Source organism: Eptesicus fuscus, chromosome 12 (genome assembly GCF_027574615.1).
Source record: "Eptesicus fuscus isolate TK198812 chromosome 12, DD_ASM_mEF_20220401, whole genome shotgun sequence".
Lineage (NCBI taxonomy): Eukaryota > Metazoa > Chordata > Mammalia > Chiroptera > Vespertilionidae > Eptesicus > Eptesicus fuscus.
The window spans coordinates 50,976,455-51,001,896 of record NC_072484.1 but is presented as its reverse complement, the minus strand read 5'-3'; the positions used below and the strand labels follow the sequence as shown (position 1 = coordinate 51,001,896).

Below are 25,442 nucleotides of genomic sequence, written 5' to 3'. Positions count from 1 at the left end.
AAACTACTGATTTAACTTTTCAGTGATATGATTCAGAAGTCGTCACCAGACAGTGAAAACGCTTTTCCTGAATAATTTGAAACTATAAAGAACAGTTGGAATACTGTGTTTCTGAGAGTGGTTGGTGCCTTGCTGATCTGATTCTACAGGGTGAAAAATGTAACTGGGACCATCACATCACAATCTTCTAGAACACTATGGTTTGGGGTTTAAAATAGAATTCATATCAGAGACAAGGGTCCTATGTATGGCTACCTTAGCAGCAGGAGCAAGCCACACACTTGAGGAAATCTTCCAGAACTCTACTTGCTCAGGAGACAGAAGCAGTGGTGGGGAGGAGTGGCCTGTCCCTCACTGTGTAGAAGCTCAGGGCTCACTCAGAGGGGCACTGATCAGAGCAGGAACACACAACAATGATGTGTGACTGAATACAAACACACAGATGAAATGCTTAAATAAATTACCATCATATTTCAGGTCTAAGTCAAAGCTTTAGGCCAAGCACATTCAATTTTATTTGTGTTATGGTAATAAACTACTGTTTCTTGCGTGTTGAGTGAAGATGATTATACATATTAATGTAACAGGTAACTATCTTGACAACTTAATGCCTAGAAGATGAACACACACAAACTAATCCTGCCATAAATAATGAAAATATATAGGTCTGGATTTCAAATGTAAATTTTTTTTAATTTGATATGTTCAAACCGAATATAAACATTCTTAAAATGTCCAACACATTTTCTTAGAGAAATTGGGTGAAAAAAGATAAGTCTTAGAACAGAGTTATATCTAAAAACAAAATTAATTCTTTGACTGGTTAAAGATTCCCGATCTAAAAGCATAGATCACAAAAAAACTTTTTTTCTTTATATATAGAGGGAAAAGACCAGAAATATGGACAAAGGTGACACCTTAAAATAACAGTCAAGTGAAAGAAAAAGAAAACCAAATTGTACGAAGCCACTTTTAAATTGTAAAGGGCTATCTCTGCTTTATCTCTCTTGGTCCTTTGGCATTTACTGCATGGTTTATGCAGTCCACCTTTTTAACTTGCTTCCCAGATAGTCCACTTATTGACCTGCTCAGTGCCACCTGTCTCCTCTGTGCACCTCTCCCAGTCCTCGTTCTCATAAAATCAAGTCCCCCAAGCTTGTCTTCCTGCACTTGAGATATATCATCTTCCTTTGCACTTGAATTGAGCACTATTGTTCCATCCCTATAGCAAACACTGTCTCCAACACTCGTTCTATAGCAAGAGCACTTACAAGTCATTAAATCCCATTACAACTAAACGTGCACAAGAGGGCCTACATCTGGCCCCTCTTCTGTGGAGTCCTTGATTAAGCCTGCAGCTCACTCTGTCTGAACATCAAGGCTAATCTAACAGAGCCTAGAAGTACTACAAGCTCAGAGAGTTGACTAAATGCTCTACAAAAAATGTCAATAAGGACATATATGTAACACCTTAATCAATAAAGAAATTATAAAAAAGTCAATAGATTCAATAAATATTTGTTTATTAATATAAAGAATGTTAAAATATGATACTTAACCACCTGACAAGTGGGAAAGGTCATGAGATGAGTACCTCTTAAAAAAATAGAAACTTAGGTGAAACCAACCACAGAACTACCAAACAGTAGTCTAAAGTTTCAAGAAAACAACCTAGGCATTTTCATGTCTCTTTCATTTCATACTAACAACATTTTTAATCCAGAGAAAAGGGTATAAAAATGTGAATATGCCAGTTATGCCAAGAGTCCAGGGTACCTATGTACATGTAAAATATAACTTGGAAGATCTACTCTTGTCACTCAAGAGCAGCACCTACTGGCATAATTAAAAAGAACCCAGAAGACATAAGAGTAATTTCAGTTCAATATTTTATTAATTAAATACTTACAGATCACTTAATATATGCCAGGCACTATTGTAAGTACTTTACAAATATTAACTTATTTAATCACTCTAAGACATTTATCACTAAAAGAGATTAATTGGAATAAACCTTACTCCTAAATCTGTCCCTGGCCAACATATGGAAAGAAACTGGTATTGTAATTCATTCTACCCTAGTGAACCAGACAACGAATGTAGAAGAAATCCTGAAAGGCAGTTCCCCCACAAAGAATTCTCTCCCAATAAAAAGAAAATTAAATTTTATATTCCATGCCATGTGCATCATTCATCTACATTAATTGCAAAGGAGTCTCGCCTTTTCCTTTATAAACAGGAAATCACTTATGCTCAGTTTCTATTTTAAGCATGCATTAAAATTATGATTTTTCATAAGACGAAAGAATGACTCTCTGCCAATCACGCTGACATGCTCCTCAACAAATGGCAGTAATAGCTGTGACAAGGGTGAACTTGTCTGAGCAGAGCATTTTAAGAAGGATCTAGACCAGCCATCAAAAATGCCGTTTTACTCAGTCGGGGCCTCACTATGTTCTGCTGCAATAAAAGCTATTAGGTGATTTAAGTGACGACATTACTATGATGGATTTCATCTATTAAAAGAATGTATTTAAGTGTTTTTAATCTTACTTAGAAATAAAAAATGGAGAAAATAAGAAAGGGTAAGCATGTCTGTAAGCTAAAATATTTTGCTTCTTCATATTTTTTCTGCATAAATTAACTTCGTAAATTTACTCAATTGATTTATATATTTCAGATACTGATTAGCATGTATCATATAACATCTTTTTGGTCTATTGAATTTTAGAGTCTTAAGCCAATTAGTATAATTTCTGTATTAACTTCCCCATTTTCATTTTCCCCATCCCAATCAACTCACTTTCCTAATGACCCTTCACCAACAGACATACCTATTTAATATTTTCTAATATAGATATATACAAGATATATAAAAGATAAGGGCAATTGGGTTTTTATATGTATTTATAATATTTAAAATTTTTAACTGTGGTAAATTCAGGCAACATAAAATTTACCATTTTTCTTTTTAATCTTCACCTGAGAACATGCTTTTATTGATGTTAGAGAGAGAGGAAAAGAGAGGGAGGGAGAGAGAGAGAGAGAAACATCAATGTGAGAGAGAAACGTCTATCCGCATGTGCCCCAACTGGGAATCCAACCCGAGCCCTTTTGTTGCATGCTCCAGCCAACTGAATTATATCAGCCAGGGCACCATCTTAACTACTTTTAAGTGTACAATGCAGTATAGTTAAATATATTTACACTGTTGTGTAATTAATCTCCAGAATTATTTTGTATTGCAAAAGTGAAACTATTCCAGTTAAATAACAACTCAAATATATATATATATAAATCCTATATAATAAAAGGCTAATATGCAAATAGACCAAACAGTGGAACAACTGAACACTGGTCACTATGACGTGCACTGACCACCAGGGGGTGTGGGCGGAACATGGAGGGCATTGGCCATGGCGGGATGGTGGAGCAGGCGATCGGGGGTGCCAGACCAAGGCAGGGTGCTATTCACTATCATTGGGGCAAGCCTCTGGTGGTTACTGAAAATTATTTGCTCCTGTAAGCCATGGTCCCGCCTGGCACTTGCACCTGCTGCTGGCGCCGGCCCCCCTCGCACCCGCAGCTGGCACTGGAGCCGCTGCTCACACCCGCTGCTGACACCCAGTACTGGTTGCAATCACTCGGCACTGTCAGTGGGTGTGAGCGGCAGCTGCCAGCCCCGATCACCCCTGAGGGCTTCTCCACCTCCTCCTGTTCCTGAGGGGCGATCGGGGCAGCAGCCACTGCTTGCGCCCACTGACAGCGCTGGCCCCACTCGCACCTGCTGCTGGCTCTGGCCCCAATCGCTCTGCACTATCAGTGGGTGTGAGTGGGGCTGGTGCCATCAGGGCATGGGAGCGGCGGCAACAGGAGTGGGGCTGCTGGCAGAGAGGGGACTGGGGGCTGTGGCAGGAGGGGCCTGACAGGGGCACGGACGATGGGCCAAGAACCACCCCTGTGCCCACTGTAGCCTCGCAACCCACAGTTCCTTTCAAAGTGCACGAATTCATGCATTGGGCTCCTAGTATAAATATAAGATGTACAGATATTTTGGAAAACAGTTTTCTTTAAAAGTTAAATATACACATATCATCCAGGAAGCTCATGTCCAGGTATTTACCCAAGAGAAACGAAACCTAACTTTCACACAGAAACCTATATGTGAATGCTTACAACAATTCTATTCATAATTGCCAGAAAAAGTAAACAACCTAGATATTGTAATTCATTGTGGTTTTGATTTGCATTTCTGACATGTGATGGTGTTGAGCATCTTTTCATGTGTTTACTGGATATTTAGACATCTTCTTTGGAGAAATGGTTATTCAGATCCTTTGCCATTTTTAAATTAGGTTATTTGACTAGTTATTATTAAGTTATAAGTTTTATTTATATATTCTGTATACAATTCCCTCATCAGATAGATTTATGGTTTATTTTTCCATTTTATAGGTTTTCCTTTCATCTTCTTAATGGTATTCTTTGAGGCATAAAAGTTTCTAATGTTACGTAGTTCAATTTATCTAGTTTTTCTTTTATTGTCTGTACTTTTGGTGTCATGTCCAAGAAACCCCTGCTTAATCGAAGGTCAAAAACATTTGTTTATATTTTCTTCTAATGGTTTCATAATTTTCGGTTTTTACATCTAGGCCTAAGATAATTTGTTAGATAGACAGACTGGGAGTCAGACAGGTAAAACAATGTATATTCACAGGAACACTGTGCCCATGTAGGTCTCCTGGTTCTGTATGTTGAGAAGGCACATAAGCAGGGGGCATGAAGCAATGAGCACACACAGAAAACACATCTCTGTTTCTGAATTCCACTCTCCAAAAGAGGAACCAGCGCTCCTGGAAGAGGTGGGTATCAGGAAAAGGGCAGGGAAATCACCGATGACCCTGGAGCACGTGTGCTGCCCCAGAGCAAAGAGATGCTCCTGAAAGGACAGGGTGCATCAAAGGACACAGCAGCGCATGGAAGAGCCCATATGGCAGAAATGGAGCAGTTTCACAAGAAACAAGTAACAGTGCCATTGAACTATGCATAAACCACAGAGTAAAATGAGTCCATATTAATACAAATTAGTAAAATAATTAAAAAATGAAACTAGACCACCAACTTACACCATACAAAAAAATAAACTCAAAATGGATAAAGGACTTAGACATAAGAAGGGAAATCATAAAAATCTTAGAAGGATCCATAGGCACCAAAATATCAGACATATTTCATAGCAATATCGTTACCGACACAGCTCGGACAATGTCGTAGGACAATGGAAACTAAGAAGAAAATAAACAAATGGGACTACATCAAAATAAAAAGCTTCTGCACAGAAGAAACCATTAACAAAACAATAAGAGAGGCTACTGCATGGGAGAACATATTTGCCAATGTTATATCTGATAAGAGTTTAATCTCCAAAATTTATAGGGAACTCATACAACTTAACAAAAGGAAGATAAACAATCTAATCAAAAAATGGGCCAAGGACCTAAATAGACACTTTTCGAAAGAGGACACACAGAAGGCCAAGAGACATATGAAAAACATGCTCAAAGTCACCAATCATCCAAGAGATGCAAATCAAAATGACAATGAGGTACCATCTCACACCTGTCAGAATGGCTATCATCAACAAATCAACAAACATCAAGTGCTGGAGAGGATGCTGAGAAAATGGAACCCTCGTGCACTGCTGGTGGGAATACAGACTGGTATAGCCACTGTGGAAAACAGTATGGAGTTTCCTCAAAAAATTAAAAATGGAACTCTCATTTTACCCAGTGATCCCACTTCTAGAAATATATCCCAATAAATCAGAAACACCAATCAGAAAGGATATATGCACCCCCCGCCCCCGCTATGTTCATAGCAGCACAACTTAAAATAGCTAAGATTTGGAAATAGCCTAAGTGCCCATCAGCAGATGAGTAGATTAAAAAACTGTTGTACATCTACACAATGTTTTATGCTGTTGTAAAAAAAAAGGAACTCTTACATTTGCAACAGCATGGATGGACCTGGAGAGCATTATGCTAAGCGAAATAAGCCAGTCAGAGAAAGATAAATATCACATAATCTTATTCATTTGTGGGATATAATGAAAAACATAAACTGATGAACAAAAATAGATCCAGAGACATAGAAGCATTGAACAGACTGTCCAATCTCAGAGGGAAGGCATGGGGGATGGGGGTAAGAGATCAACCAAAGGACTTATATACATACATATGTGCATAACTAATGAACACAGACAGCAGGAGATGAGGGCATATGCTGCGGGGTGGGAATGGCTGGGGAGAGGTCAATGGGGGGAAAAAGAGACATATATAATTCTTTAAACAATACAGACTTTAAATTAAAAAAAAAATGGGAGAGAAGGGACAGGTGTTCCTTAAAGAATTCCAGTTAAATGTAGAAGGAATGAGGGAAAGGGAAAATCACTAGGTCTCCGCATGTCTTGTTGCAGGCACAATTCACTGATAAATGTAAAAAAATCAGTGGACAAATGTTTGAGGAGATGTGCATAATCTGAAATTATCTCTCCCATATTGTGCATTAATTATACAGGGGACAACAATAAATCTCTTGTAGAGAAACAGAGAGACACCACTAGACCATCCAGGTTATGTCGTCTGTCATGATGTACCCCTGATATGCTACACAGTTATCCTGGGGAATTCTAAAAAAAAAAAAAAAAAAAAAAAATCTTGAGTAATCAGGAGTAAACATAAGACTAATGCAAAATAAGTGACAGTGTGCGAATAACTGATACATATTCTTTAAAAGTCTCAAGGACATGAAAGATAATGAATGAAAGACTAAAAACTGCCATGGACTGGAGAAGACTGAGCAGACACAAGTAGTTAAGGATGAGTTGGTGCCTGAGCTGAGCTCTGGAGAAGGAAACAACACAAGGGGAATCTGGGAGACCTGGATAAAGTGCCAGCGAGGAAAGGCACGGGGCCAGCACTAACCCTTTGGTCTGGGGACCTGTGTTGCAGCTATCTGTGAGGTCCACATTTGGCGAAGTTGAGTAAAAAAAAAATGTATGGAACTTTCTGTACTATTTTTTCAACTTTTCTGTATGTTTTAAATTGTTTGAAAATAAAAAGTAAAATCAGACAACTTGCTAAATGCCAATTCTGTTCACTGAAAACAGAAATAATGAAATTGCAAGTGAATCATAAGGTGCATTTTCACGTCTTCTAAACTAAACTTCAGAGCTAATTACACAGTACACTCAAACTTCCCTCGTAATTTACAGTCCAGTTGTGCTGCTCTCTGCTGATGGCACCATCAGCTGCAGGCCTTGTCAGCACCTGCCTGCTCCCCTCACATGAAACTGCATTTTAGTCGGAGTCGAGGTATGTCTGTGAGGGAATGTAAAGGTTTTAATATACAAATTATATTGAACTAAACAGTTGGTAAACGGTCTATAAAAATAAAGCCACATCAATCACCTGATACAATCACACTGCCCCCACTATAATTTCCAGGATCAATTTTTTCCCTTTAAAATTTTGATAAATGAAGTTGTCAGGGGGGATAAGATCACAATTTTGCTTCCTTTTTAAAAAATATATATATTTTTAATGTTCAGAATTCAGCTCATAAATGCTACAAACGTCAATCCAGATAAATCCCAGTTTTGCCTGCTGATGAGGTGATCGCACAGCAAATGCCTGTGTAACCTGCGGCAGCCAGGAGAGAGCCTGAGCAAGTTCCCCAGTGGCTCTGGATTCTACAGGCTCGTTATACTCAGCTAGGCCTCCCAACATAAAAAGAGGAGAGAGGTTTTATTCTGGAGAAACTTAAACAGTACTTTACAACTTCTCTGAAGATCAGGTAGCAAGGGGAGAAGCCTGAAAGCTCTCAGGGCCCAAAATCATCAAAGATGATAAATGGAATAGATTTACATGAATTTCCGATATCTTTAGCCAATTTTATTAGATGTTACTAACAAAAGCTGTATTTTAATTGTGTGCTCTGACTTTATTTTAAATGTTGTGAATGCCATTATGGATTTCACAGAATATTAAAATATACACTAGGAAGGACATTATTTCAGAATTATATTCTTTTTTTAAAAATTAGTTTTAGAAATATATAGAAGGTAACATACAAAGACTAGAAATAATTCAAATAAATTAGGTGATAAGTTTCCACTATAAAAAAAAGTTGTTTAAAGACATTTTTGCCCTAACTTTGGATATATGTGCAGACTGTCATGCTAATACATGTATGACCACTAACACACACATATCCACAGTATGAGATTCATTACTCTTTTTTTTTATTATTGATTTTTTACAGAGAGGAAGGGAGAGGGATAGATAGAGAGTTAGAAACACTGATGAGAGAGAAACATCGATCAGCTGTCTCCTGCACAGCCCCCACTGGGGATGTGCCCGCAACCAAGGTACATGCCCTTGACCTGAATCGAACCTGGGACACTTCAGTCAGCAGGCCGACGCTCTATCCACTGAGCCAAACTGGTTTCGGCGAGATTCATTACTCTTAATGGCAAATTAAAATACATACAAATTCATTCCAATCCTTTCCTTCTATTTCCTACTATTAAAATAGCAATAACAAAGGCCACTAGCTTTTCTTGTAAAGAACGTCTCAATACAGATAATTTTTAAAGCTCTTTCATAGGCATTATTTCACTTGAACCTCATATTCAAAAGAAAGGCTAAACACAGTTATTCATTTCGCGGTTGAGAATGCAGCCACAGAATGGTTGAGTGACTTGCTTAAAGTCACATATCTCAACAGCAATAATCTCAGGACACTAAACCCCCTAGTTCACTGTCCGTCCATCCACCAGGCTCTGCACTAGCAGCAGTACAGCTGTGAAAACATTTGTCCTAATGCTTTGTTCAATCATACTAGTATATGTCATGCTACTTCCTAGTACATGTTTACAGATTATCTGAAATCTTAAAACTCCATAATGTTAAGGCTTCCATGATAAGAATCTCATTAACAACAGGTGCTGTTTGCTCTCTTTTCTAAGCCCATGCATATGCAGGACTATGCTACTGGAAAACTCTTGGAGACAAACAGGCATGAACTTCAATGGGCCATAATGCAGTTATGCATCCCCCTTAGGCAAGGTTACCTCTTCAAGCTCTACTTTAAAAAATCATGAAATAACATCAGAATAGCTCCTAACAAAGACATGTTTGAAAGATTTAATGGCCTAGCAAAAAAGTTTGGCACGGACACAATTAGTACCCTTTCTCTTTCATTCTTTGTAATTCAAAAGGCAAAACATGACTGTAAAATAATAGAGTTCTTCAGTACCACACACTAACCACCTAAAACAGGACACCCTACATAGATACAAATAGGATGGCCGTTGGGGCCCTGGGAAGGCAGTGACAGAGGGTGGGCCAGATAGACACGGGATGGCAAATATTTCCTTACCCCTGCTCCACAGTGTCAAGCAGATAAAGGTAGCTTTCAGACACAATAAAGTTAGAGAAAACATGTATTCATAGGCAGATGACATTTTAAAATATTTAAGAATGTATAATTAGCCCTAGCTGGTTTTGCTCAGTGAATAGAGCATCAGCCTGCGGACTGAAGGATCCTGGGTTCGATTCCAGGCACGGGCACATGCCTGGGCTGTGGGCCTGATCCCCAGTAGGGGTAGTGCAGGAGGCAGCCAATCAATTATTTTCACTCATCATTGATGTTTCTTCCCTCTCCTTTCTTCTCTGAAATCAATAAAAATGTAATTTTTTTTAAAAAAGAATGTATAATTAGGTTTTAAAAAACCGATTTCAGTAATAATTCAACAAAAGACAGGTGGTGATGAATACAGAGGGTCTGCTAAATTTATCAGTAAACAGTGTTGATAAACATCACCAATGAGATGATAGTCCTAGAGAGCAATTATATTACTGAAAAAGTGGTTGATGATAATCTTGACATTGCTTACCCACTGACTACAAGGGATGTAAGATAGTTCTAAACTTAGGAACTCCAACAGGAGTGAGAGTGAGAAAGACTCGAAGAGAAAGCCAGTTACCAAAATACCCAATGAGCCTTGACATGCTGGACACAGAGGACAGAGCCTTACAGAGGAGACAGAAGATTTAGACAGAAGTTTGAAAGGAACAAAGATATTTAGCAGCAGTTAAAAAGATAGTAAATTAACCCATGGATGGTGACTAAGGTTAAAGAATCCAATTATTGAATTGTTAATTATTTTAGGAAGTCTTTTGTTAGTGGGTAAGTATCAGAGACTGGAAAACAAGGGATCCAGTCTGAAGGTGAAAAAGAAAGCGGGGAGAGACTGAAAATTATAGACTGCAAGTCTAACACTATATTAGGAAGAAAATTTGAGATGATACTTATGGATGAGCTTAATGATACATCTGGGGAGGTACACATTAATAGAAGTGAGTCAGCACAGATTCACCAAAGGCTCTGTCAGAAAAAAATTTCCTTCCTTTTTAGGTTGAAGTAATAATTGGTTTAGGTAAGGGAGAACCAATGAGAAACTGTCAGGATTTTCCAGGATTTTTGGACCTTTCCACAAAACGAATTTTATACAAAACGTCATGACATATATCAGAGCATCCAACTAACAAAAGGGGATGAAAGTAACAAGGGTTAAAAATAGAGGCCCTGGGAACTGGGAAGAAGACTACATCTCCAAGGTCTACGTATCAGAAGACTAATGATTTTAATTAATGATGGAGAAAATAATTTATTTTAGGAAATCTGAATATCCCACTGAACCGAGGGGGCGGTGAAGAGACAAAGGGTGCAGCTGCTTCATCCTAACTGTGAAATTAAGCAAATGGGCTCAGAGGTGGAAGATGAAATTTCATCTGCCTGAGTATGAAGTAAGACATTTGGAGAGAATTAAGGAATCAGTTAAGTACAGTTTAAATGGTTCTGAATTAGTTACCATTAGAAAGAAAAGGGATTTGGAGTTTAGATATAAGACTCAAACTTTCCCATTCTTATTCTCATAAGTGGGTAAGAGGAAAATGCCATGGAAGAGGGTTAAATGCAGTTAAATAATACGGTCTAAGGAATTAAAAAATTGCTTATCTTAGAGAATATGAAAATCCCAATTTGTGAAGAGAGTATGACAGATTCATCTGCTATAGCATTGTTCAGGTAATAATTTAAAGAATATGTTTAAATGATTTAAGTCTTATTATGTAAGAACTGATGAAAATCATATTAATTTAAATGTTTAAAAAAAAACTATGACAGCAGAAAAATAAAAGAAATTTGGGGAAATACCATGTCTTCACTTAATGCTTAATTTCCTCTGAAAAGAGAACAAAATTTGATCATCACCTTTAGAAAAGATGTTAACCTTTACTACAGTTAAAGTCCAGGCTTTTCAGAGAAAACCCTGAAATACTTCAATCAACTTCAGTCCTGATTGGTGTTGTACTCGGAAAGTGGCCAGGCCACTGCTGAGTCTTCCAAGGGGAGACAAGCAGGGAGCTTACCGCACGCCCCCCTCCCCCCCCCCCCCCCCAAGCAACAAACCTCTGAGCTGCCCAGGCACAACTCAAAGTCTGTCCTTTGGAATTCTCAAGAAAACTTTCTTAGGCACAATGCTTAGAGCCAGAGGAAGGCTCATTTCACACATCCTTAAACGTATTACAAATGATGTAGTTACAAGACCGAAGACTCAGTCAATCTAAAAAATTTACCTTTTTACATTTTTCTCTTAACCAACGCAAAAGAGTTACTGAAGAGCAATATTTGCCTCGCAGAAGAAGGAATACACAGTTGACACCCACATGTACCTATGGATTTTGTTTTGTGAAAATACTGAGGACTGCTCTTATGACTTACACAGGAGAACATTCTTAACAGAATTATAAAAATATCAACAGAAAAGTAGGGTATACACCCGAGCATCCCACAAATACAAGGAAAGGAGGGTCATTTTCTCACTCTGCACAGCATTCTCCCTTGGTGCAGGACGGCAAAGCGAACATTTTCCCCAGGCAGCTTCCCTCCTTTCTCTGGTGTTTCCTTTATTTAAAAGTTAGAGATACTTTACTTTAGGGGAATAACCCACTTTTCATGTCTAATTGGAGCCACGGATGAGAGAGAGAGCACAGATCAGCTGCACCTTGAGAAGAGGCGCAGATAGGACTTGAAACAGCACTGCAGACAACTACAACCTGAGCTGGCTCTGCTTGGCCCTTTCAGACACAGCAGTTCTAGATCTGCTGTCAGGTTCTCATATTAATGCAGAACCCACAGGGACTGATGGCAGAAGATGCTTCAATTTCACTTCATCAGTGCAGTTCAAAATCTCCTCAGTAACATCACCAAAATGCAGACAACTGACCTCTTTTTCTTTTTCAAAACTATCCCTGGATACAACAGAGATTACCAAATCAAAAATTCTACCAGTACTTTAAAAAGTCAATCATGTGAGCATAAACAAAGACACTGGAAATAAGACATCAGCAGAAAACTACAATAACCTTATATGCAGACATTGTCCAATGTATAGATATTCTTCTAATTCAAATTATCACCAAGTCTGTTTCTTTTATTGTAGAGAGTATATAAGCAGTGTTTACATATTTGCAAACCAAGTGTTGCACTGTGGGTGGAATGTCCCATGTCTTTCAGACACTGTTGTCACATTCCCAGCATCGCCCACACCCAGGATCCCCAGTCATGCCAGGCATAGATGGTACTGTGCTGAGAGCCTCATAGCTTTACAGCCATTACCTTCTTAAACTCACAATGATCCTTTAAACCAGCGGTTGCCAACCGATGGTCCACAGACCACTGGTGTTCCGATGGTCCGAAAGGTTGGCAATTGCTTCTTTAAAGAGATACCACCACATGGATTTACACATGAGAAATCTCAGGTATGATGAGGTCAGCTTACCTGTGGTCACACGGCCAATAAGAAAGAAACAGAATTAAAAGCAGCTCTAACTGATCCCAAAGCCACTGCCTAAAACATCCCTGTACCCATGGATATGATATAAACACAGAAATTCCTAAGATAGTTGCCCACACTCATACCCATCACTTTGTACTTCTGCACAGTAAGATTCCTCACTCAGGCATGCTGTTAATTAAACCATAAGCTGGTGCTACATCTCAGATCCTTCCAGGGTACCTGATGTGATCCAACGAGGCTAAGAGAACGGAGCAGCCTCTGCCATCAACAACATGTCCTGAGCATCAGGGCCCTCCTAACTTCCTGGGAACGAGGCACCATGTCCCCCCACCCACGCTGTTCCACTCTCTCCTTGGTCATATGCTCTTCCTTTCCAGGTATTCACTGGAAAACCATGGTCCAAAGTGACCAGGCATAACACTTTCAATCAGAAATAGTTTTTGAAAATAAATTTAAAATGTTATCAATTAGTCTAAATATGAAGCGCAAACAACTATAATGTCAGTTCAACTGTTTTGAATATTTGCTATTATTAACTTTGTTGTCCTGGGATAATTACTCTGTCATATTTAGATTGTTTTATAGTTGAGTGGGATAAGACCGGAATGTCCTCTTTTGTAAGTCTTGGATCAGATACTGTCACGAACTTTAAGACATTGAAGTAAATGACCGTAATGGACAAACTGCTTCATAACTACTGTGATGAATAAAATGAAGTGCTCTTAAAAACCACACATATGAAAGACTTGCAGCTCTTACCTGCATGCAAGTAAGCCAGGTCAGGGTTCTCGATGTCGGGGTGCTGTTCCTTCAGGTGGTTCCGGAACTCCACAGGGACGTTTGTGCCGTAGTCACACTTGGGACAGTTGTACATCTTGACCCCCTCGTGTTTGCCAGTATGTAAAATGTGTTTGCGGATATTTTCAGCACAGTTTGACCTACCAAGGATGTAAGAAAGAAAAGGAAACGAATTATGGCCCAATCGATGACATCAGACCACAAACACTGGCATAAGCTAACACAAAGGCAAAGGCCTGCGATGTGTTGGGCACCTTTCTCATTACTATACTAGTGCTACCTTGTACAAACACCCCTCTTACGAGGCCCGTAGTTCTTGTCACCCTGGTGCTCATTTCTGAGTAGGTCTTTCACCTTCAAGATTCATTTCTATGCAGAACCGAAAGTACAAAGCGCCAGGTCCTTTCATTTTAACATCAAATTATTCTCGTACCCCGTGAGGGCAGTAAAGGCACTTCCTTCACCCCAAGAGCACGCCCTTCACACTGAGGACCAGCATGAGAGACCACACCTCCATGAATCTGCAGCTTCAAGGAAACAAAGCAGCTCTGGCTTTAAGTCCTGTTGCGTGAGTGGCTTCCAGAAAGGCTCAGAAAGAGTTTACAGCTAGGAGAGCAGCTAGAAACGCCCCCAGCCCCCATGTGGGCAACGCATTGAGTACCACCGAGTTTCCTGTACTGTGCAGATTCTGACTGAAAATGACAACTCTGCACCCAACTGTCCTGAAGACAGGAGTCGGCTCCTCGCCCAGTGTTCCTGCAGATTCCAAGACACAAGGCCTGACCTGACCAGAGATGGGGGACCTGCTGTGTAAAGCCCAGGTCCCGCCTGCTCCTCCCTCCCCATCTCTGCAACAGGACTGCACACCCAGCCCCCTCTGAACACAGGCACTGCTGCTTTCTTTTGTCCTTGTCACTGTTAGATAAGTGACAAAAAGAGCCCCATACAAATTTAACCAGAAAAAAAAACAACAAACAAAAAATCTGGCCAGCCTCAGATTTCCTACAGAGAAAAGGATGCCAGGGGAAAATCGATCAGTCGGCTTATGGGCACTTCCTGAGGCCCTCTGGAGGAACAAAACCCAGCAGGGCAGTGCTTGCAGAAAAGCTTGCACGGCCGAACCAGGTGGGGACACGGTGGCAGCCATCAGGTCCCATGTCACAGAAGGCTCCGTGAAGTACCTGCACGGAGCGCCCCTCACCTCAGCTCTGCTCAGTGGGAGCATTTGTGTGTAACAGTCACTTTTCAGTGTGTACACCCGGGAAACACTGGTGAAGAATGTAAAAATGGCCGTAACCCACATTTCACAGTAACTATGCCATCACTCACATGTAAAAGCTGCACAGGACGTGAGAGCCAGGTACCCATTCCCTGATGACAAGAGGAGGATGGAGAATATCACCTCAGCAAGGCCACGCTCATGAATATGGCACTAGGAACAGAATTCCACAGAGGAGGGGACGGGGACAGTACCTGCCTCCTGCCCAGTACCCATCTCCTGAGGGGTATCCTGTTTCACAGGAACCATCCCATACTCGATGCAAGAGACGCTCCTTTGGAAAGGTGTCTGCCACCTCCCGCCCATCCACAGGCGGGGTCTGCCATCAAATGTATGTACCCAACTACGTACCGTCAGAAAGAGTAATTCAGACAAATCCCTGTGTTTAGACTAGAAACACACCAAGATATTCATGCAGCTACAGAGCAATGCCCACTTCTCTTTATTTTCCAAATAGACTTTAATAATTTATATATTAGAATTTACATTTTTTATAAATTTAAAATAACAACATACATGAAAGAGAAGGTAGAAGAGGGGGAACTGGAACAACAGAGACGTTCTCAGCTGTTCCCAGCCTGCCTCTGACAAGGGCTCTTAGAACTCAGACTAAAGATTTTCAACCCTTTTCATCCCATGACACACATAAACTAATTACTAAATTTCTGTGGCACACCAAGAAAAAAATTTTTTTTTGCCAATCTGACCAAAATAAAAATAGGAATAATTTTGATTCATTCACATCAGATGGCTATTGTTGTGTTGACTGTTGTCATTTTTTATTTGACAATTTAAGGGAAAAGAGTTCAGTGCCCCTCAGTAACTAGTCAGGCACTGCATGTTGTAAAAATTCCTGTGCACAACGGTGGAAAATTGCTGACCTGGACTAATGGAAGAGATTTAGTGACAATATGCAAATACAGCCTCTCTCTTTCTTGTCACACTGGATCACCAAGCTTGCTTGTCATATAAATACTTATTGTTAATTAATAACCATCATAACAGGGGGGATGAATAAGCACCTAATGTCAGCTCCTGTGCCTCCAGTGGCCCTCCACCTTGGAGCTGTCCCAGGTGGAGACCTGGAATGGTCATACAGAGGACAGCCTGACTCGGGATGAGCGGACTGTGGAGGCCATGGGGTGGAACGTCGAGGAGCGGATCTGGTACAGGTTTTCTGTGCCCAAGGCCAGTGCTTCTTAGTGCAGCCCAGCCCTCTTTACTTACAGCACTCACAGAGCAAAGGTACCAGAAAACGGCAGGTGGTAGAGTCCCCTGAATGTGTAGATATCCTTGGAATAACAGCTCTGCCCTTTGTTGACAGAGTAACAGGAAAATATCTGATGAGGATGCAGAAAGATCCCCTTCTGTGATGAAGAGGACCACAGCTGGAGTTCCCACCAGCTGGGAGAACTGCTCCAGATTCTGCCCCTGACTCTGCAGACCTGCCACGTGTTCCACCTACTAGACTCAACCTTGCTCACTGACACTGCGGCGAGAAAACAAAGCCATTACTATTCTTAACTAGCAGTTTATTAGGCCTGGCAATTCCTGTATTATTTCCTTATGGAAAAAACTAGGCATTAAGAGTCATCAAAGACAATCACTGATCAAGTGGAGAAATCAAAATGATCAGAATAGACTCATTTCAATGCAGGAAGCACACTTAGATGAGGGACAATGTAAGCAACGAATCCTAATCATCAATGAAAGAAGGATGACTTTGAAGACAGAGTATTTCACACAAAAATAAACCAACATCTCTTAGTACCCAAATGGCATGTGGAACCCTAATAATCAAGGGACTATTACTGAAGCAAGCAGAGAACGGAGTGAATATTAAAAAGGCTGAGAGGCTTTTTATTTCAAAATACAGACTAAAATGAGAAAAAGTGCTGTGGAACTTGATATATACACATATATTTTTACTTATGCTATCTATACACTATATACATTTAAGTATAGTACATCTGTGTATATGTATTTAAACTGTCTGTTTTACACACACACGTAAGAAACATTAAATATATGTAAAAAAGAACAGATACATTGCCTATATCTCATGGGTAACTGTATTTGTATGCTGTCAAAATCTACTCTTCCACATCTAATGCTGTGCAACATAAAATTTTTTAAGATATTGAGATAAGAAGCTTTTCTCACTTACAAAACCCAACTATTCCAATCCAAGCCCCAAAAGTAAAAGCTATAACGTATTATGTCACCATCATTTAAAGGAGAATAACTACAAAGTAGGGGCAAACAGTCCTTATACTTGAGAATATCACGCAACATACGGTTAAACATGCAGCAATGTCACAAGATTCATCAAATAATAAACAGACTGGACTCCTTCTGCTAAATAATTCCGAATGGTATTTAGCACAAAAGTGACTCTTCCAGAAAACAGAACTTTTGGCTAGAGATTGGAATGGCTCCACCAAAGTGGCTGGCTCGTCAAGGACAGGTCGTGCAGAAGTCAGGTGATCTAGATAGCATTCCAAGCAGAGTCATGTCTAGATCCCCAGGAAAAAAGCAGCAGTTGATCCAATTGGGCACGTAATCTTTATGAGTGGGGGACTGATAGGTGTTCAGGTTGACACTGACGGTAAGGTAGAGATTGTGTTTATGACCATGTTCATAGACTGGAAGACTGAGTCTTATTAAGATGACAATACTCCCCAGACTGATGTACAGAGTCTATGCAATTCTTGCAAAAGCCCACCTGTATTTTTTATAGAAATTGAAATGCTAATCCTACAGTTCATACAGAAACACATGAGACCTAGAGAGTAAAAACAATCCTACAAGAGAACTAAGTTGGAAAGCTCACTCTTTCTCATTTCAAGCTTATTACGAAGCAACAGTGATGAGGACAGTGTGGGACAAGGACCAGGGCAGACACAGGTGCTCCTCGCAGGGATGAGGCAGTGCTCCAAGGGAAGGCAGGTGACCCAGCACAAAGATGCAGGTGCCTGGTGAGGACCAGGGACTCATGAAGTGCTGGCTGGACCACAACCTGCATGAACTGTGTCTATGCAAAGGCATTTTAAGTCACAAGGAGATTTCAGATTAAATTTTGAATACAACACATTGAAAATCTTGAGGCAGCTTACTATCTATCATCTATCTATCTATCTATCTATCTATCTATCTATCTATCTATCTATCTATCACTTATCTACCTGTTATCAACCTACCTATCATCTATGTATCTATGTATCTATGTATGTATCTATCTATCTATCTATCTATCTATCAATCAATCACAGCCAAAATTAGCAAAGGATTCGACCTTGGAGCTAATTTTAGGGTTTCTTAAAAAAGTATGTAGCAAAGAAATATTTTATTCAGTTCAAAGGCAATGTGTTTTAAAATAATAAATATAAAACCATGAGTACTTCTAAACTCCACAAAAATACTTGTCAGTACTACATATACACTTACTGCCTATTAAGACAAAAAGTATAAATTAATTCTATTTTCTTTAACTGAAGGAGAAGAAGCTTAAAAATAATTCTACTGTTGTTTTCCTCTTTTGATTATCTTATGTTGATTATTTTTTGAAAGTACCACTGAAGTTATTGAATAAACATACATTCACGTATGTAAAGATCCATGTCCAACAATGGATACAGTCAGCCTCCCTCCTACTACTGCCCATGCTGCCCAGACCACCCCCAGTGGGCCAGGGAAGTACAATTCATGACTTCTTACCAGTCTTTGGGAGAAGTAAAATCGACCTTTTCAAGCCATAAATATGCTGTATATTCTTTTCCCCCAACTTTGTACATAAATTTGTTAGCATAACGCCTCAGCACCTTGCTTTTTTTCACCTAACAGCGAGTGAGGTGTGGGGTTATTTCCCCATTAATACATGTGAGCATCCTGATGCCTCTCTCCTCTTGCCTCTACCCCTCCCCTCTCCTCTCCCCTCATCTTCTCCTTTTTAATCGCCGTGCAGTATTTCACAGTAAGGATATAGCGTGATCTACTTTACTGATCCTCCAATGATGGGCATGTAGGTTGTTTCCAATCATCTGTGGGTACAAACAAGGCTGTGGTGACTGAGCGTGTTACAACATTTTCCATTCCTCAGATGCCAAGAGAATCTCATGATGCCAAGTGGAACTGCTTCAAGTGTCAACAGGCATATGCTTTTGTGATTTTGATAAATTCTGCCAAATTGCCCTCCAGAGAAGTTGTAGCAATTTACACGTCCACCAACAATGTTTGAGAGAGCCTGTTTCTGCACATTCCTGCCAATGCAGTGTTACCAAACTTTAGATTTTTTGCCAATGTGGTGGGTGAAGAATGATAGCTCACTGGAGTTTCGATTTTTAATTTCTAAAAGTTTCAATTTGCACTTCTCTGTAATAAATGAATCTTTTTAAATGTGGAAATGCCATATGTATTTTCTAAGTACTGTCTATTCATATTTTTATCTTTTTCTACAGGGTTGTTATTCTCTTATTCATTAAGAAGAGGAACTCTATGACAAAGTCACAAATTTTTTTCCTTAGTTTCATTTTTTTCCTTTGACTTTGCTTATGCTATCTCTGAAAAGCAGTTTTTTATTTCATTCATCTTTTGTTCTGGCTTCTTTACTTGGAGGTTATAAAATAATTGCCCTAGACTTGGTTCTATGACTTGTATAGTTAAACCATGTTCCATTAAACATTAGATCCATTTGAAAAGTATCCTAGAGCATAGTATAAAATGTGAATCCAGACTGCCAGCCAGATCTCTCACTACCAGTTATTAAAGATGGCCTATCTTTCCCTCAGACTTGAAATGGCACCTTCATCATGTTATTTATTTGAAGCTAATTCTGGACTTTTTTTTTTTAAGTCCTCACACAAGGATATGTTTTTATTGATTTTCTACTTTTTAGAGAGAGGAAGGGAAGGAGAGGGAAGGAGGGAGAGGAAGAGGGAGAGGGAGAGGGAGAGGGAGAGGGAAGAAGGAAGAGGGAAAGGGAGAGGGAGAGGGAGAGGGAGAGGGAGAGGGAAGAAGGAAGAGGGAAAGGGAGAGGGAGAGGGAGAGGGAGAGGGAGAGGGAGAGGGAGAGGGAGAGGGAGAGGGAGAGGGAGAGGGAGAGGGAGAGAGATTTCAAAGAGGCAGAGAGAGGGAGAGAGAGAGAAACATCAATGATGAGAGAGAATCATTGATTGGCTGCCTCTTGCACACCCCACACTGGGGAGCAAGCCCACAACCGGGGCATGTGCCCTTGATCACAATCGAATCCAGGACCCTTCAGTTAGCAGACTGATGTTCTATCCACTGAGCCAAAAGGGCTAGGACTGGACTTTTTATTACAGGTGTCCCTCAGAGATATTGCAGTTCATTTCCAGACCACTGCAATACAGCAAATATCACAATAAAGCGAGTCACAAAATTTTTGGTTTCCCAGTGCATGTAAAAGTTATATTTACACTATACTATAGCCTATTAAGTATGCAACAAGGTTACTTATAAAACCAATGCACATACCTTAAATAAAAAATATTTCATTGCTAAGAATGCTAACCCTCATCTGAGCCTTCAGTGAGTTGTGATTTTGTTGCTGATGGAGGGTCTACTTCCAGTTTATAAAAAATGCAGTGTCTGTGAAGCGCAATAAAGCAAGGTGTGCCTGTAGGTCTGCTAGCCTGTCCATGCAGGTGCCAATCTATTGCATGAACCATGCTGCAGGAGGGTCACCTCTGGTAGAGTGCACACTCTGCGCTGCTTTCTCCCCCAGATCACACATACTACCCCAGCCCCATGTCACTACTGTGGTCCTGAGCTGGCGTGGCAAACATCTTGAGTTGACCACAGGACTAGAGAGACCTGAGCCAATAATAAATTAACATCAAGACACAGACCATTTCTATGTATTTATTAGTATGTACCAATTTGGCCTGTTGTGTGTGTAAATTGATGTAAAAAATTCTGAAAATTCTACATAAAGAAATATGTTAATTTTGTTTAACACTTTGGTTCCCATACTTTCTGATCAAGGAACACTTTTTGTTGTTCAGTCTCATAAGGCTTCATAAGGGTTAAGGGGAATGACATTAAATATATATAGAATATACGGTAGGTACTAAATTCACTTTTTATTATTACTACCAGTCTTTCTGTTAAATGCAAACAGTTCAACTATCTGGATCATTACTAGCAATTTTCTCACTGATTATGGAAAGCAATTTCAATTCATTTGAGTAAAAATAGATGCCTGAAAGTTATATAGTGTATGTATGTGTATATGTTTGAAAATGCAATTTTTTCCTGCCTGTTCAGAATATACTCTTTGAGCTTCTGTCCTTCAAAATACCTGCCCTATAGTTAAGTGTATCAATACTACTCACTATAGTACACATTTATCCAAGAGTTCAGTGGAAAGGGATTTCTGCCATATCTTTATAACGTGAATACAAAGTAAGTAACAATTAAAAAAAAAAGCTTTATATAAATTAAACTTGAGAAGTTACCACATTTTTTTTTAACCAGCAGTATTTAATTACAAATTTCCTGAGCATAAAACCAGTCTAACAAGCCTGAGACTCTCTGTGGGAGAGAGAAACACACAGCTGCTCAGTCACTGCAGGCTGGAAGAAAGTCTCCAATGTACAAGCTCAGGCCTTGTTCCCCTTCACATAGCACAGCCCAGGCAGGATACACAGTCCTCTACCACCTACATTTGCACTAACAGGGCCATGAGGAAAGAGCCGGATAATTTCAGATTACCAATCTGTGCTATTTAAATTTAAAACTGGATACGAGCTATCTATACTAATAAGAGAGAAATATGGTAACTGACCATCACTCCACGACACCCACAACCAAACAGGAGGGAATATGCAAATTAGCAGGACAAAGATGGCGGCAACCACGGAGCCAGCCGGAGCGGGTGGGAGGCTTGGGTCACCTCCAGCGATGGAGGAAGCCAAGCTTCCCGCCCACCAGGGCCAGCCGCCAAAGGAGGGGTCTGTGGGCAGCGGCCATGGAGAAGGCCAGAGCGAGCGGGAGGCTTGGGTTGCCCCTGACGACCCAAGCTTCCCGCCCACCCTGGCTGGCCGCTGAAGGAGGGGCCTGTGGGTGGCAGCCACGGGGCTGGCCTGAGCTCGCAGGAGGCTTGGGTCGGCGGGGCCGGCTGCCAAGGGAGAGGCCTGCAAACGGCCCTCAGCCCCTCACCCACGCTGGCCACGCCACCATTGGGGTGAGGGTTCCCGCTGGGGGGCATGGCCAGCTTGCAAACAGCCATCAGCCCCTCACCCAGGCTGGCCAGGCACCCCAGAGGGGACCCCCACACTGAAGGGGGTGAGGCCAGCCTGAAAACAGCCCTCAGCCCCTCACCCAGGCTGGCCACACACACCCCCAATGGGGACCCTCACCCCATGAGGGCAGGGCTGGCCTGCAAACTGCCCCAGCCCCTCGCCCAGGCCGGCACCGTCCCCAGTGGGGACCCCCACCCCAATGGGTGTGGCTGGCCTGCAAACCACCACAGGCCCCTCGCACAAGATGCCCTACCCCCCAAAGGAACCCCCACCCTAATCCGGGACACCCTTCAGGGCAAACCAGCCAGCCCCCACCCATGCACCAGGCTTCTATCTATACTAATAAAAGGGTAATATGCTAATTAGGCTGGGAGACCTTCCAGGAGACCTTCCGGACGTTCTTGTGGACAAAGCCATGGTGGCGGGGCTAAAGTAGAGGCTGTTAGGGGCCAAGAGGGGAGGGTAGTTGTGGCTGATCAGGCCAAGATGGGACGGCAGTTGTGGGTGATCAGGCCGGTGTAGGGGGCCATTGGGGGGGTCAGTTGGGGGTGAGCAGGCCATCAGTGGGGGTCAGTTGGGGGTGATCAGGCCAGTGGGGGGGGGTTGGGGGCGAGCAGGCCAGGGGGGGGGGAGTTGGGGGCGAGCAGGCCGGCAGGGAGGGCAGGTAGGGGCGAGCAGGCCATCAGTGGGGGCCAGTTGGGGGCAAGCAGGCTGGAAGGGGGTCAGTTGGGGGTGAGCAGGCCGGCGGGGAGGGCAGGTGGGGGCGAGCAGGCCATCAGTGGGGGTCAGCTGGGGGCAAGCAGGCCAGCAGGGGGGCAGTTGGGGGAGAGCAGGCTGGCAGGCAGAGTGGTTAGGGGCAATCAGGCAGACAGGCGAGCGGTTAGGAGGCAGCAGTCCCAGACTGCGAGAGGGATGTCCAACTACCGGCAGTCAGACATCCCCCGAGGGGTGCCAGATTAGAGAGGGCGCAGGCCGGGCTGAGGGACACCCCCCACTCCCCCGTGCACGAATTTCGTGCACCGGGCCACTAGTACAAAAATAAAGAATTTCATATTCCTCTGCCTAAAATGGAGCATTCTGTCAACAATGTTTAGAAAATAGATGACTGTTATTTGGAATGCTGAGCTAAATGTATCACTGAAAGACAAAGGGATAAAAAGGTCATTTCAGATCAAGGAGGAATGATGGTTTATATAATAAATGGTGTTGAATCAACTGCCTACTACAAGGAAAAATAAGGAAAAATAAGTTATAGTCTTATTGTCCTACATCATGCAAAAATAAATCTCCTTTGGATTTTAAGATAAACATAAGAACACTAAATTATAAAAGTGCTAGAAGAAAGTATTTCTAGAATCTTGGTTGAAAAGAGCTCTGCATTTCTCAGCTATAATTATGTGAGTGTTAGAAGGAAAAGGAACTTGTAAATACAGAGAAACAGGCAACAAGTGGTGCACTACTGATTGTCCTCACTGCTCGAGTAAACCAGGTATGCAGGTGCCAGGTTGTGCTGCTGTCCCAACACTCACGGTCATGCTCAGTGCAGCTGACACACATGTGCTCATGGAGAAGGGCCACGTGGCAGCCACAGCGTCAGCCTAGCCCATCAGGCAATCCCCAGGAGCAGGTCCCTGGGAGGCGCTTCCATAACAGAAGTGATTCAGCCTAATTACTGCTCTGGTTTATGTGGAAAGTCTGTGGTTACAAAAAAATTATGTACTGACATATTATTTTCAAAATAGATTTATTAACCCTATTATTTATTGTCTACTCTATAAAATAATCATTAAAATGAATAATTTTTTATATGTCCTCAAAGTTAATATGATTTGATAGGAATATAAGTCATCTATATCAATAACCTTAAAAAAAGGCTGGGCTTCATTAAGTGAAACCTTACTTTCAAACAGAGTTGAAAATTCCAGCTGTCACTTATAGGATTGCAACACTCCCCACCCCTTCAGTGATATCTTTAATTGAGGATGGCCTAAAAATATCTTGCTTTCCCACTATTCAAAATGCTCTACTAACCTGAATGATTTTAAAACATCTAACCACACACTTACCAATGGATTCACCAGTGCCTCAGACTGGTTTATCAAACAGGAATTTTGCAGACTGTTTCACTGCTCCTTGTGTCCTGACAGTAAGTATGTAATTCCCCACCTCTTCTTCACCATTCAAGGCTCCACATCCACGTCCACAAGTTACTCCTCTACTCAATTTGTGCACATGGCGCCTACAACAGATAAAAGCCATGACCTGCTTTCAACCTAATGAGCTCCTTCTTACCTCCCACTCTACTGGAAAACAATGAATAGCAAGGGGGAAATTGGAGGCAGTGGCACTGAGCTTTGTCTCTGTTAGAAACCCATATTATTTAGTGAAAACTGTGCATTTCAAAAACAGCCACCTGCACACACTTTGTGTAGTGAAAAAATAAGAATTGCAAAGTGCACCTGCGCAGGACTCAGGCTGCCCTACAGATTGTGGGAAGGGAGGAGAGCCACTGGCAAGTGCAGAACCTAGATATTTTTTTTTAATTTTATTTTATTGTTTAAAGTATTACATACAGACCATAGATCTTGATGTCTCCTGGTTCTTCTTCTCCAGCCCAAAGAGAAAAAATACATTTCTTAACTATTTTCCTTCTTAATATACTGATATGTCATTAGTCTAGAAAAAGAGGAAAAGAGTAACTTAGAGAAAGTACCACAACCTCATAGACTTTCACCTGGCACCAAGTCAAAAGGCCGAATAAATGCTCATATAAGTGAAACCACTGAGTAAGCTGAGCAAAGATCAGGTGCCTTACACTAGTGCTTTTGAGAAACTAATGCCCCGAGTCTCAGGTAGAAATGTGCAGCAGTTATTATCGTTGCCTATCCTTTAACGAATAGAAATATTCCAGCATACTTTGTCCGGCATGATCTCTACAGGGCTCTGGGGAAAGGCCTTGCTGACCAAAGTTTCACACACTTCAGTTAAACAAAATTACATGTTTCTCTATGATAGGAATATTGTGAATCTTTAACATGCTGTTCATTATGAGCCTGAAGAAGTGGAAAAGGGTGAAATATATAGAGTGCTCATCAAACTTATCTGACCACAAAAATAATTTCCAAGGTTGAGCTAACACATCGCTTGAAGCTCGTGATGTGTGAAAACCAGAATGCCCT

At 41.2% G+C, this 25,442-nt stretch overlaps 1 protein-coding gene across 1 annotated transcript in view; it reads right to left on the bottom strand.

The window, feature by feature from the left end:
- The window catches only part of ZNF407 (zinc finger protein 407), a 376,632-nt gene that overhangs the window by 93,204 nt on the left and 257,986 nt on the right, over positions 1 to 25,442 (bottom strand). The window contains exon 7 of the mRNA XM_008160418.3: positions 13,685 to 13,863. Coding sequence (XP_008158640.2) covers positions 13,685 to 13,863 — 179 coding nt within the window. The remainder of the gene's footprint in view (positions 1 to 13,684; positions 13,864 to 25,442) is intronic.